The sequence below is a fragment of the Cuculus canorus genome, chromosome 2 (genome assembly GCF_017976375.1).
Source record: "Cuculus canorus isolate bCucCan1 chromosome 2, bCucCan1.pri, whole genome shotgun sequence".
In the NCBI taxonomy this organism is placed as follows: Eukaryota; Metazoa; Chordata; class Aves; order Cuculiformes; family Cuculidae; genus Cuculus; species Cuculus canorus.
Genome location: NC_071402.1, coordinates 63,042,109 through 63,056,689, shown reverse-complemented (window position 1 = coordinate 63,056,689; position 14,581 = coordinate 63,042,109). Strand labels below are relative to the sequence as shown.

The window sequence follows — 14,581 nt, the reverse complement described above, 5'->3', positions numbered from 1 at the left end:
TTCTGGCATTTGAAGGGTTAAATTTAACACTGAAGTAGCCAGTACAAGCCCCTGACTGATTAGCAAAATGCACAGAGGTGCCAAGACTGCAGTTCTTTTTAGAAGGTTTTTCCTCTAAGCAAAAGCCATGACAGTATAATCCTCAAGACTGACAGCACGCTGCAAGATCTGAAGAGAAGAAAGCTCTGAAATTACTGAAACTCTTCCAGATCCCAAACCCCATCTCAGTTCTGACTGACACTTGCCCTTTGCCAACAAGCATGAAGGGACAATAATTCATGCAGGTCATCATGATAAACACATTACTACAGATGGTCTTCATGTTAGATGTTACTACCATCAAAGAAATTTTTATTTAAACTATATTTTTAGCAATTAAGCTCTCTTACAAATTTAACCCAATGGGAACAACAGAAGAACATCATCAACTGCAATATGCAAGCTCCATGAATGGCCACTACATGTTTGTAATGTTATTTTTATGGCTTCATCATATCTATATCCATAAAAATTAGAGAACTAGAACAGTATAGTGCAATAATGTACATTTTCATAACATTTGGTCCTTCATTTTAGACTTACGATCTAACTTTATAGCATTATGCCCTTTTTTAAGTTTTGAGCACCAGAACAAACAACTTTCTTTTAGAAAGATCTAGACAGATTACTTATCCTCGCCCCGCCCTTTTATCTTCCAGTTACTCAACATAAGCAATTTAGAACAGAAGTCACGAAACTTTTCTGACTTCTCAGTTTAGTGAATCACCAATTGAATAGCTCAGAGAAACTCATCAGTGAACACAGAACAATGAATTCTGCCCTCCAGTAGTACTTACTACATTAATAGTGTCTGTGTTTGGAACCTGAAGAAGAGCTGGTGGATGGTAACTCGTTGAAAGAGCCTGAGATTCAAGTGTGCTTGAATCCTGCAACTGCTGTACAGCTGGAAATTGAGTCTGTGGATTGTAGCTGTCATTCACTGTAAAACCTGCCAGAAATTAAACAGTCACAAACCTGGAAAATATACCAAATTGGACTATTTTTGAAGACTATTTTCAAAAGAGATTAAGTAGAAGTACCATATAGCAATTTTAATACTCTTCACTGTTGAGTGGCAAAATACATACATGTTTCTGGCATCTATGTAATATGTATAACAGGGTTACTTACCATTAGCTGGAATTCTATTGGAAAATCTCCTCCACAGAAAAACACTGTTTGAAGTTTCTTCGGGGTGCCACAAATTACCTTAGAGCCATTGAAATTTTGAATTTCTTGTACGTAAGCATGCATGTGTCAAACAGGTTGACCCATCTCCCTTTATCCACGTTGGTACCACACTCCCTTAACTACACTGGAAGCCGATCACAAGGATGCAAAGCTCAGTGGGGAGGATGGCGGGTGAGTGGAGGAGATGACCCAATAGGAGAACTCCAGTTTCTGATAAAGTAACCCCATTTTCTCCTACTTTGGATCTCCTCCACATATTCCCACTCTTTAGATTATAGTAAAGTAGAGCCTCTCAAAGGCAAACTGCAAAGTAAAAAAAAAAAATAAACATACTTTTATCCACATTTCAGGCATAAAGATCTGAAATTTTTGTTCAGTTTTCTTCCTCTGAAATATCAGATCTTAATCACCTCCTTTTCTAAATGAATAAATGAAATTATATAGTGTAAATAATTCAGAGCCAGGAAAGCATAGCTCAGATTGCCAGGTTTTTTAATAGTATTAGAGATGCCCTCTAAGCCCTAATATTTCTTTTAAATATATAAAAAATATATATATTTATATACATATATATATGTAAAAATCAATGTTATGTAGAAATAAATGAAACCACAAGTATCAATAATTATGGTAAGGGCAGCAATTTACTATTTCTGTGCAGTTTGCCTTTAGCGGACAAAAAGGGTGAAGATTATGAAAACAGGGTAGAAACAAGCCCACATCAGATGATCACAGCATCAAAGGCCAAAAAGCAATGCTTGAAGAACGTTTTGAATTACAGTATATTAAAAAAACTGGGATGTGTTAAGTTTAAGCAGAAATTTTCCCAAAAGATACTCTTCGGAGCAGAAGAATGTTGTCCTCAACATAGGAAAAAAAAAAACCTACTTGCATGCTATTGCCTACACCTTAGAATGAAAACTAACAAATGTGAACAAATCCTCAAAGCATTATTACTCAGGATGTAATTTATCACCAAACCTAATGCTGCAAATTGTACATAATTTTCTCTCCTAGAACAACCAAGATTATAAGAAATAGATTCAATAAGTTGAACTTTGCACCTCAATTACAAAATAAAAAGTAATTTTTATTACTTTTCAAAGAAATTACTTAAAAGAAATTACAAAATAAAGTAGTCTTCAGAACAGTGATGCAAAGCTTTACGATAATAAGAGGGCTGCTAATTTCTATTTTCAAATAAATTTTAAAAGCACTTTCATGAAAATATAGTATTCCCACTACACTTGCTGAAAACAAAAAAACAAATCTCAAGAAACTGAAGCAAGTTTGATACCATTTTCATACCCTAAACAACAACAAAAAAGATGTAACTTAAATGTACAAATAATCAGCTTTTAAATTGGCAAGTAATTTTTTCTAGCTTAAATGGGGAAAAAAGAAGTTACTGCACCATGAACTGTTTTCACTTCGCAGTGTTGCAATAAAAGAAATTACTGACATCCTGAAAAATTTCCCAGGATCGTGCAACAAAATGCTCAGGAAGAAAAGCTCTGAATTTACAGGTATTTTTGAACTAACTGAAGAAAAACATACTACTTATGAAGGTAGCTCTAGAATAAATATAAACCAATGCTGTAAAAATACATGAAGCATCCAGATTTTATTCAGTACCTACTAAAAAGGTAAATTTCCACTCAAAATTTTAAGAACACTGACCATTTTGAATGCATTTTTAAAGGCATTTGCCACCACCATGCTATTTCTACAGAACAGCAGAAAAAAAGCCAAACCAAAATCAAAAACTAAACACCAAAACCAGACACTGAGTCTGAAAAAGACAAAAATAAATTTCAGAACCTTTATTTTCTGCTCATTTTCATCATTATATATTGTTTCCCAAAAAGTTCCTTACAACAAGATCCTCTAAACTTAGAATTGGATTTTATGTTATTTCAGTACAAGTAACCACTTGCATTGCTTGTTTTTTCTGGGTTTTATGACATCATCCAATCTATTCTCTTCTACATTAACAAAACACAGTGAAAAGGTAGAATTATTTGGGAATCTGTTTACTATTGGAAAACTATGTTTTCAACATGAGAATAAGAAACCAGTATAGCAGTTCATAGCAAATGTAGTATTTTAGTTTAGATAAAACTTCAATTCTTTACTGACAGATCATTTGAATTCTAACATTACAAACATATCTACACGCACACGTGCTTCTCTGCAGGGGTCAGTGACTAACAATTAAATGTTCTGTAGGTTTGCTCCAAAGGCAACTGTTAGAACGATCCAAACAGTACTGACTGGAATCAATGTGTAATTACTGAAAGAATTAGAATTCCAAGTTCTGAAGTTGCAGATCTGCTTCTTAGGAAAGCCAAACATCAGTCTGGTGGCAAGGGTGTAATAGCGTGGGCTACACAAGAGTATTTGGACTTCTTGTAGGTTTTTCAAGATCTCTTGTAGGTTTTTCAAGATCTCTCTACTATCATCACTAACTGAATTAACATTCAATCACGCTTACAGGTAGACTTCAAAGGAAGAAGAGGTGACACAATCTATACGAAAACACATTTGATGACAGATGATATTCAGTAACACAAAGATGCATTCTGACAGAAGATCCATTCAGTTGATCTGACCTCAATAAGAAGTCTTCAAATGAATACGCCTGAATATTTAAACTACAAAGAACACTTAAGTCCTTTTCCTCAGTCTTCAAATATAGCTCAAATGAATAATAGATTATGATACAGCAGCACCTTTATAAGTTCTGCACTTCTTTACAAGTCTGAAGAAGAGAGGAGTACCTATCTGAACAAATCAGAAATACTGTAAAAGTATTACAAACAAACCTGAAAGAATAAACAAAGCTGACAGGTCTGTCCAGACCTAGAGATCAGCCTCATCTGTCTGAAATGCACAGATTTTCTTCTTTTCTTAAAAGGAGAAAGAAAAATCAAAATACCTAGTGAAGATTTTTCAGAACTCCTACGTTGTTCTATTAATAAACACTGAGCCAAAATATTTTAAACAAGAACACAGCCTAAATAAAAAAAAATCAAGGATAAAAAAGACAGTGTTTTAAGCTTGAGTGTTCTGCCTAGTTGGTAGGAAAAAGAAATTAGGAGCATGAAGCACAGATGCAGACATAGGGAGAGGGTCGACCAATTTAACGCATGCATCCGCGCAAATGCTTACCTACCTGAAATTCAAAAATTTTGAAGGGCTCCAGTATCTTCAAGGAAACTTCAAAGAGTTGGGAATCTGTGGATGAGATTCCAAGTAGAATAGGAGACATCTTATACAAATGAGACTTAAAAAAAAACCTGCATCACAAGTGTTCTGATTCTCTGTACCAATTTCATAACATACCGATGATCAGCCTAGATTTCTGATGATGAAAGAATTGTTTTGTGAGATCTAGAAAAGTCTCCTCCCTCTTCAGAAATCACTCAGTATTCAGTATTTTTTTAATGGAGAAGATACACATACCTAGAAACTGAAATCTAAATAAGATAACAAAACAGTGTTTATATATTGGATTTTCACATTTGAAGGAGCTGTAAACAAAAACCACCACCACTCTTGATTAATGCAGAGTGAAAGGTTGTGATTTCTTTTCTGTAATCTCTTTTCATTTGTTTGGAAAACCGTAAAAGGCAACCAACGAAAATAACCTGTAGAGTTTTAACAAGACCTGGCTGGGTCTTGTTTAATAAAGGCAGAGACTTTATTTTTTTTTTTTTTTTTTTCTCAGTTACATACAAAGCAGCAAAACCTAGAGAATTAAAATCAACAATTATACTGTATCCTCACAGTGTCACACAACTTAGCACAGTCAACTATGTTTTTATAAAAGGTGCTATACAACTTAAACAGGGAATGAAATTAAAAACAGCGAAGTTTAAGCACACAGAATACCAATTACTGGTTACCAGTTGTATAAATATGAAGTTATTTGCTGGAGTCAGAAACAAGGAGGAAGAGATCAACTGGTCAGATAGCGAGGTACACTTCCCAGCCAAAACAAATAAAAAACACTTGACATACCCCCACACTTTCCATTCCTCCCCCTCAAACCAAACAAAACTAGCAGCCTCCTATCAAGCAACAATTCAAGACATCCAACAGTGAAAAGCAAAGGAACACAGTCATTTCACTATTCTCTGCAGGCTACATAAGCCTTACACATAGTTCTCAGTATTTTGTAGGTTAAAGAAGTCTCCAAATGTTTACAATCTCTTAATTCAGTATTTATGTAGCTTTATAAAACACAAAGGGAAACTGGTGTGGTTAAGTGAAAGTATGATTTTTATGTGATTATACATGGCACTGTCTTTTTCCATAATTAATCCCAACAGCTACTCGGTCAAATCTTAGACCGCGTTTCAGATCATCTCAGTTTATGAGCACATATATTGAAGGGGTAAGTTGTGTAAACTGCCTATTGCCACAGCAATTTCAACATAAACAAGGAGAGAATAAGACTATAAATCCCATACTGTAATGGCTAAACACCAGCTCATAAAAGTGAAGAATAGTTATATTTGAGTACTCCAAATATTTTACCAAATATAGTTTCAAAATAGTCATTTAAGATAAAGCTTTGCAAGTTCTCTGCATTGCAGCTACTTTGACTGTGGATGCTCACTTTTGAAATGCTGGATGACAGCTATGCTGTAAAGCCAGATTTATAAAAATCACTTTAAAAACCTTTATTAAATAATTACTAACCTTGTGATAAGCCCTGTTGATCAAACGGCTGCTGTGTTATAGCTTGTTGTTCAAATTGAGTGATGTTTTCCTGTAAAGCATGCTGGGATGTGACAAACCTATCTGTAATGGGGAAAAGAAGAGGAGAAAAAGGGGAAAAAAAGAAAAGGAAAAACACACAAAGAAAAGAGGACATAATTACTGGATAATTCTGTTGTTCCCAAGAACTTACACTTTATAGTCATCTGGATTTTTACTGCATTAAAAATAAATACAAAATTATTGGCTGAATAGGTGTTTAAATCTTTGTCAATCATAGGCTTTACTTATATTCCCCGATAGTACCTGCTAGCTAACTCATTACATCATGAAGAAGAGCAGATAAGCAAAACCAAATGCTTTGTTCCACTATTACTAATATGATACATGAAATAATTTGTTTTCTCCCATCTTAAAACACAAATATTCCTTCCTAAGTAGACTATCTAGTGCTTTTTACTAATAATAGAGGCAACATGGTTACATTTAGTGCACATTGTAGTATTTTTCAATGTATTTATTGGGTAGTTTTGTTTGATATGACTAAATAGTGCAAACCTTAAACAATCTTTTTATATTTTTAACAGTAAACCTAAACACCAATGAATGAAACTACTTTAAGTAGTTAGCTTTTACTCCATGTATTTTTCTAGTCATTTACTTGCATAGTATTGAAACCCAAACCACTAAAATTTGTGAATAAAAAGCTATTTGAGAACTTGTAAACTTACCTAGCTCATTATATACATCATCTTTCAAATACTCACCTTCATCTTGCTCTAAAGGCTGATCAGCCAATTGTTCTAGTGCTGTTTCTTCTGTGCCTACTACTGGCTGCTGGTCTAACTCTAAAATAGTCGGCTGATCTGTTGCAACAGCTTCTGACTGCTGTAGCTCATCACTTTCTATCTCCACTTGCATCTGTGTAGAAACATGAATGCTCTGCTGGTCTACTGTAGAATCGTCTATCGAAGCAGACTGTTGATGCTGCTGGAGTTGCTGTGCAAGTTCGTATCTGCAAAGAAAGGTAAGAAGGTCATTTTATGGGTACAGTTACAGTTATCCTTACTATTTACGTGAACTTTTTTAGTTTTATTATACAACACAATTTATTATACCATTAGATCTACTAAGTGTTTGCGATCCATAAATAAACACCATTATTCAATCATCAGCACTTGCTACAGAGCAAAGCTGCCTTTGCAAGTATCTTTAAGGAAGGGGTACTGAAATACATTCAAGGATTCATATAAAAACTGTAAACATACCTATGAGTCTTCATGTGTTTTTTACAGTTTAGTGATGTTTTGAATGTTTTTTCACAATACGGACACATATATGGTCGAAGGTCGTTATGGATCCCCATATGTCGCCTGAGGCTACCACCAGTAGTGAAGGCCCCGTTGCATATAAGACACTTAAAAGCTTTCAATCCAGTGTGTGTTCTAATATGTGCTTTCAGAACTCCAGCTGACACAAAACCTCTTCCACACTGAGAGCACTTAAATGGCTTTTCACCAGTATGTGACCTTTTTAAGAGAAAGCAGAAGTTACAGTAGATTTAACAATTTCATTTACAAAGCTATTAAAAGATTAACTTCTAAAATAAGCAGAATAAACCAACTAACTTTTGGTTGGATCGCAAAGGCCTCAACTACCAAAATCCAGCAATTAAAGCCTGAATAAATTATAAACAATCTACATGTCATCACTGGCAGGACTAGAAGCAGTACTGTCTGGCAGTTTTAATTATGTTCTATAGTCCAATCTCCTTTTCTGATCATACTTTGCTTCAATTAAAGCACTGAAGCATGTTGGTTGCTAGGTTGAATTTTTCTATGCCATATAGCGTCCTAGCTCTTCAGCCTAGTATATTATCATTCACATGCATTTTCCTCAGTTTGGCTGAAACAATCTCTACAAAAGTTTGGAGAAAAATACATAGTCATCCTCTTATTATATACTACTAGTAGTACACTTAATACTGAAGCTTTTAGGAAAAGAACTGTGTCCATCCTGAATAGCACCTGAACAAAGCACAGTACAACTAGTCTTTCAGACTGCTATGTGAAAACAATATTCAAGTGGGGAAACTCTCTCACCTATATTCTTCCTTCCAAAAATGCTAGAGGAGTTTCCCTTTAGGACGACAGCAAGATACAAGACAGACTGAAGAACAGGTTAGGAAGTGGAGTGCAAAGAGAATTTTAAGGGTTACAATTGTAGCATCCTAAGAGGAAGGCAATGTGAATGCTAGGAATTGGAAGATAAAGAAAGCAGGATTTAATAAAAATGGGAAAACTTAGGGGTGGCTTATGTTTACACTAGTCTTAGAAGTCTACGACCAGCACATCAGATGCCGTAAGTAGTATGACAGATACCAAGATTACTGTCTTGCTATCAAAATATATCTATAGAAATCAGTGGTAGAATATCCCAAACCTTGTTTGGTGTGCCTATTGAAAATACTACATTATCGAAAATACCCTTACTGCAGATTTCCCTCTGTTTCCGAGAGGGGAAAAAAGCTTTCTAAACACTATTCCATGAAGACAGACTGACCACACAACTGTAAAGGCACGCAGTTTAGGTGTAGCGATGCCAACTTACAAAGAACAAACATGGAAAAAGAGAAAAGTTTCTCTACAAAACCCTCGAGTCAAGCTAAGCTAAGCTTCACTCAACACTGTTACAATTACCAATCAGAAAGAAGCACACCAGCAAGTAGTTGGCACTCCCACTGCATCTTTGTATTTTTAGTATGGAAGATTTAAAACAAAGATACACATAATAAGTAACCATACTTTTAAAGATAGCTTATCCTGAGCTGGAGTAGGTGTATACTCAACAGCACAATGAATTCAAGTACAAGCATTTAGAGAACAGAATTTTCAAACAAACTATATTCTGACAAAGAAAAAAAATAATTCATCGTCTGTGTAATTAAAACACTTTCAAATTCCACTCAAAGGATCCTGACAAAACTATGGGGGGGGGAATTAACTAGGTAGATGTCAACTATATTTCTCTAATGCAAATTGAAGATGAAAAATGACAAATCTAAATAAAACCGTAAGCTACATAAATGCTTCAATAAAATATGAATACGTTTAGCTCATATTTAGGCTAAATAGGGCTATCTTCAGGCAGATAAGGCCCTCTTCAGTAACATTTTAATGGTAATGAAATATTGACAGTTACACTCTAAGAAAATCAAGAGACAAGTGTGAAACACTTAAAACCAACTATTCCAATTAAGGACAAAGGCAGCAATGATGCAGAACAACAGCACTTACTAATTTAAAATTATCTTTACTTCAATCAAACCAGCTTGATTGTATCTACAAAAGACCATGAGAAATCTAGGTAGGATACTACAAAAGGAAAACGTGATATAGCAAGGCTTGTCCCCCCTCCCATTAAGACGGCATATAGAAACCAAGAACTGTTTCAAGCCAGTTTTAGATCCCACCAAGACAGAACCTGATTTCTAAGGAGAATATGAGGAACTTGCCATGATATGAATTAGAAACAGTGAGAAAGAGGTACAAAGCTTGCATTACAGAAACAAGCAGACTGACATCTGCTTGCTTGAAAAATTTCCTTAAATCCTAATCGTCAGTGATTTCTTCGTATTTTCTCCTCTAGATAAAATTAGTTTATAAATCAGGGTACAATGTTTGATAACAACTAAATGTCAAAGCTCACTGCCTGTAAAACTGCAACCCAATCTAACTTTGAAGCTAGACTTCCTTTTGAAAATGAGGTTGGACTCATTTACCAGTTACTTCCACTGGTTCCCCTCCGATATTAATTCTTCTGTGACTCCATGACTTTGTGGTTGTAACAAACACCCATTATATGGAACTTGAACTAAACTTCATGTGAAAAAAATGATCCCTAGCGTAATTTAGTTGGTCACAATGGAAACCTAAAGTCTTTTAAGTTTAGTACACAGAAAACAGCACACAGAACAAAAATCTAACTTCTTTGTCAAAAAAATAGCAGTTACATACAAAGCAGATGATCTGGAGTATGCTATTACAAAATTATGACAAGCATTCACATACAATGCTTGCAATTTTCTACATGTAGTTAATTTTCTACACATAGGAAAAAAGAGTCCAAGCATTAACAAGCTGAACCACACAGTAAACACAACCGCTTCTACTGCTAGGACTGCACACAGGTCCAAAGTCTTCTCCAACACTACTAGAAAAATCAGTTAGCACCGGTTCACTACTTAAAGACATCAAAAAAACCGAAGTCTTTTCAGAGAACGTTATAGAACTTTAATGCTTTTTCATAATTTTGTTATTACATACATTTTCTTTCTTCTCTGTGTTTATTTTACCTGATGTGTTGTTTAAGATGACAAGATTTTTTATAGGCTCGATGGCAATAAAAACATTTGTATGGTCTGTCTGCATCACTCACAAAATTATTGTTAAAGTAATTTTGGAAGAACTGGCTATTCCTTGGGATGGCCTGGATGAGACCTGTGCATATAAACACATAAAAGAGAAAAAATAATCAGTAAGGTTATTCTAAAGTTGCAGTAGTCTGAAGAGCTAGTATTTGGAAAACAAAGTGACTTTTAGCATGCAAGAATGTAAAGCAAATGAGCATGTTTCCAGCACTTATATAAAACAATGCATGTACCTACTTAGCACTATACATATTATATTGCACCTACTTAGTACTATACATATTATATAGCTCTTCTTTTATCTACAGGTCCACCTCATGAAAAAGATTCACACATGTCCAAAATACGCATTGACTACAAAAAAAGTTGACAGTTATGAATTCACTGCCAATCAAATATTTTGCTCTTCCAACCTCCACCATAACCAAATGATATTTAATCAATGTAGCCCATATATAATGTAGTCCAATATATAATAACTTGACAAACATTTAAAAGGCATTTCATGAAAATTAAAAATCACCATGGTATTTATCTGCCTTTTCTTAAAGGATAAAAAACTCCATTAAAAATTTTTCTGTTTATACATTATCTACCTTGGTTAATCAGTCAGTCTTGCCAATTCTTTGGGCACCTCTAAAATTTTACTGTGAAAAAAAAAAACAACCAAAACCAACCCTCAAACCAACTTCAGTCTGGTGAAGAGCAGACCAAGGGAAGACGTTATCACTGTACACAACAACCTGAAAGGAGGTTGTAGCAATGTGGGTGTTGGTCTCTTCTCCCAAGTAACAAGTGACACGAAAGACAAAATAACCTCAAGTTGCACCAGAGAAGGTTTAGATTGGATATTAGAAAATTCTTCTTTACTGAAAGTGGTGAGGCACTGAAATAGGCTGCCCAGGGAAGTGGAGGAGTCACCATCCCTGCAGGTGGTCAAAAAACACAGACATATGACTATTAGTAAGCATGGTGGTAGTGGGCTGATGGTTGGACTGGATGATCTTAGAGGTCTTTTCCAACCTCGATGATTCTATGAAGTGCTCCTTATATACTGTTCCCTGGAGTCAGTCAAGTGTAGTTTTAGAAAATTAGTTAGAAGTTCCTGCTACTAAATGTCCAACTGCTAATGCGGGAGTATTCTGTCTCAGAAGAAGCCAACTGGAGGGCATCATCCCAAACACAGTGACAGAATGGGAACAGTGGCAGACTTCTCAAATAAAAGAAATCATCACTTCTCATCATCACTCACGCATCTGAACTCCAAAGTACTCATCACAATACTAACGTACACGGCTGAGGGAGTGATGCAGTTTCAACAATCATGAAAAAAAAAAAAAAAAACCTTTATGGTCCTAAATATTCACCACAAAGGTCTCTTATGCCACCTTTGCTTTCTTCAGACAACTTCATCTAGCATGCTATGTCTCATGTTCAGAAAGGAAAGTGTAAAGGGTTTCTGCTGACTTCCAAATGTAATTGAACAGAGCATAAGGCAACGAAAGGACGTCCTCTCCAATTTGAGAAGAGACGGCAACGAAGAACAAGACTTGAAAAAAGTTTACATATGTACAATACACATATATGCCAAAATTTCCTTCACCTTCCAAAAGTAACTCAGTTGGTCTGGTAAAAACATTATCTTTCAAAACAATCACACTCCCAGCCAAACCAAAAACCCTACCAAACCCACACTACTACTTCTAGACTCCTTCTAGCACCTTTCTGTGATGGTAATAGTAATGCCCAGGAGATGATACAAGTCTTCCAAAACAGAAAAGAAGAAACTCCATATGACAAATATTTACTCCAAATTATTTTTGATCACGTATAGGCAGAATAATTCAGTTAATGAATGACAGCTGACTAACTTCTGAGCATATCCTGGATTACCAGGGTTCTGGTTTGCAGAAGCACTGTAGAAACTCCTAGTAACATACAGAACAGAACTAACAGGAATTCATAATAAAAAACTTCTGAACTATTTATTCAATCTGCTGACCTCCGACAAATTTAACACTTCTCAAAATTATTGGAATGGTTAAAGGTGGTTCTACACTGGATATAGTACATCAGCAAAATAGTCTTGATTTCTACAGAAAGGTATTTTTCCTTCCATCAGTTTCATCTTTGGAACTGTAGTACATGCTAGAAATTACAGTAATTTTTTGCAATTCTTATTAAAAAAATACCATCAACTAAGGGAATAAAATGAAGCATAGTAAAAGATAGAGTATAACTGGGAGACTTTTTGCAGACCTACAGAGTAATTTAGACCTTTTTTTTATAAAGCAAAATATATCAACTTTTATTTCCTCAAAGGTGTCACTCAAACATTAACACTAGTACAGAGCAACAACAGTAGTTTCTTGACACCACTAGAAGAAATAATTCCTTTTTTTCTAGGAACAGTGAAAATACAGTCAGTGTGTTGAATAAAACATGGCACCTTCTAGACAAATGGTGAAACTTCTTATTTTTACACTGAACACTCCATTATCAGTAGAGTTCAGGTGGTACCAGTACCTGCAGACAACAACTTTTATAGTATTGATTTCTGATTAGTTTTTGGGTTTGGTTTGTTCTTTTTTTTTTTTTCCACAAAAAAAACCCCAGAATTTCACTGCACTGATCTGCATTGTACTGAAATGGGGTTTTTTTTCCCTTTAAAATGAGGAAATAAGACTGCTTCCAGGGTTCATTCGAAGAAATATTGTGTGATCTGAATATATGAAACTGTCAGCTAAGTTTTGTTGTTACTCAGAGTTTAGGTTTTTTATACCTGCTAACAAAATAATCATTACTCTAGCATACAGTAAATCTTGGAATTAGTGAAAGCGAAAGGATTTTTAAAGACTGATGAAGATTTTAGGCTGAAGATATTACCAGTATAATATTCTACTATATAAAGATGACTACGCAACAGACAAGGCAGGGGTGAGCAGACTGCTGTGTCCAAAAACAATGAAGAAAAAATGCCCTGCCCTCTACATTGCCCTTTGAACATTGAATAAGCTGTACAACTTACCTTCTTCCAAAAAGTGATTTTATGTAATGCTGTAACAATTCTTCTACAATAGAATTAAAATATCCTTATGAATTTTCTATAGCATGTTCTAGAAGAATTGTCTTTTTTTTAAATATTACCAGATATGATTACCACTAATTCAATTGAAGTCACAATTATATCAAATACGCTAAAATCCTATAACACACTGAATTAATATATGTACTTTGAATAAATAGGATAATCTCAAGAAAAATCTACGTCATGAACTGCGTGTCACTTTTTCTACACCAGCAATCTAACAATAGTCAAATTAAACTCCTCTCCTAATATAATGTAAAAATGCACACTTTTTTTCTGGCAAGGATTACACAATTTTTCTGTAAACAGGCCTCATTAAGTCTAATGCAAGCAAGCAATAAAATATAGCACTTTTCTGAAGTCAGATTATTTCTGATGAGTTATTTCAAAGCTCGTGGTTTTGAGTAAACACCGAATGTGTTTGCTTGATTAAACTGTGACCTCTATTTTCCAGTGAAATCCAAACTCCAAGAAAGCATGGATTTACTTGCTCATTACCTAAATCAGTTATGAGTATGGGCTCTTGCAACGGGATGTCTGGTACTGGAACACTTGTTTTTCCTACTCGAACTTTTGCAGGTTTACGTTGATGTCGCAGCTTTCTTAGTTCAGTATGTTTAAAATGTGAAGCAATATGAGTTTTTCTGTGGCCCGATGTTCTGAACTTTTTGTCACAATGAGGACAAGCAAAAGGCCTAACACCTGCAAAAGATTAAAAAATATAATTACTTTCTGACTTTATTTCCACTGCCCTAGAAATGTAGCTTTGAAATACAGATTCTCTTTCCTGTATTTTTTTTCCTGTTTTATATCAGGGTGTTTGTTGTTAAATATGTTTTAAAAATAGATATAAAATCCAATCAAAAGTAAGTTATGGAAGTGCTGAACTACTAACACAGAACTTCTTCAAGCAAGCTAGTTATCAGGAAACTGGATTATGCAGAAGTGAGAGCGATTTTTAAAATGTTCCAAAGGCTATCCTAAGAATTGTAGGTAGCAGGTCAAATGTCCTTCCAAAGCAAACTGTTATAGAACTGTGGAAAAAGAAAGAATCAGCAAACACACAGACAAATTATACATAAAAGGATAAAACAGAGGACCAGTGATGT

The 14,581-nt window shown here is 34.8% G+C and overlaps 1 protein-coding gene across 7 annotated transcripts in view; it reads right to left on the bottom strand.

Moving 5' to 3' along the window:
* ZNF236 (zinc finger protein 236) overlaps window positions 1-14,581 on the bottom strand; it is an 83,345-nt gene that overhangs the window by 26,653 nt on the left and 42,111 nt on the right. For all 7 annotated transcript variants that reach the window (XM_054057333.1, XM_054057337.1, XM_054057334.1 and 4 more), the window contains exons 12-17: window positions 13,971-14,174; window positions 10,310-10,454; window positions 7,224-7,484; window positions 6,723-6,970; window positions 5,938-6,039; window positions 837-988 (exon numbers count right to left, since the gene is read on the bottom strand). In XM_054057333.1, the coding sequence (XP_053913308.1) occupies window positions 837-988; window positions 5,938-6,039; window positions 6,723-6,970; window positions 7,224-7,484; window positions 10,310-10,454; window positions 13,971-14,174 (1,112 nt within the window). The remainder of the gene's footprint in view (window positions 1-836; window positions 989-5,937; window positions 6,040-6,722; window positions 6,971-7,223; window positions 7,485-10,309; window positions 10,455-13,970; window positions 14,175-14,581) is intronic.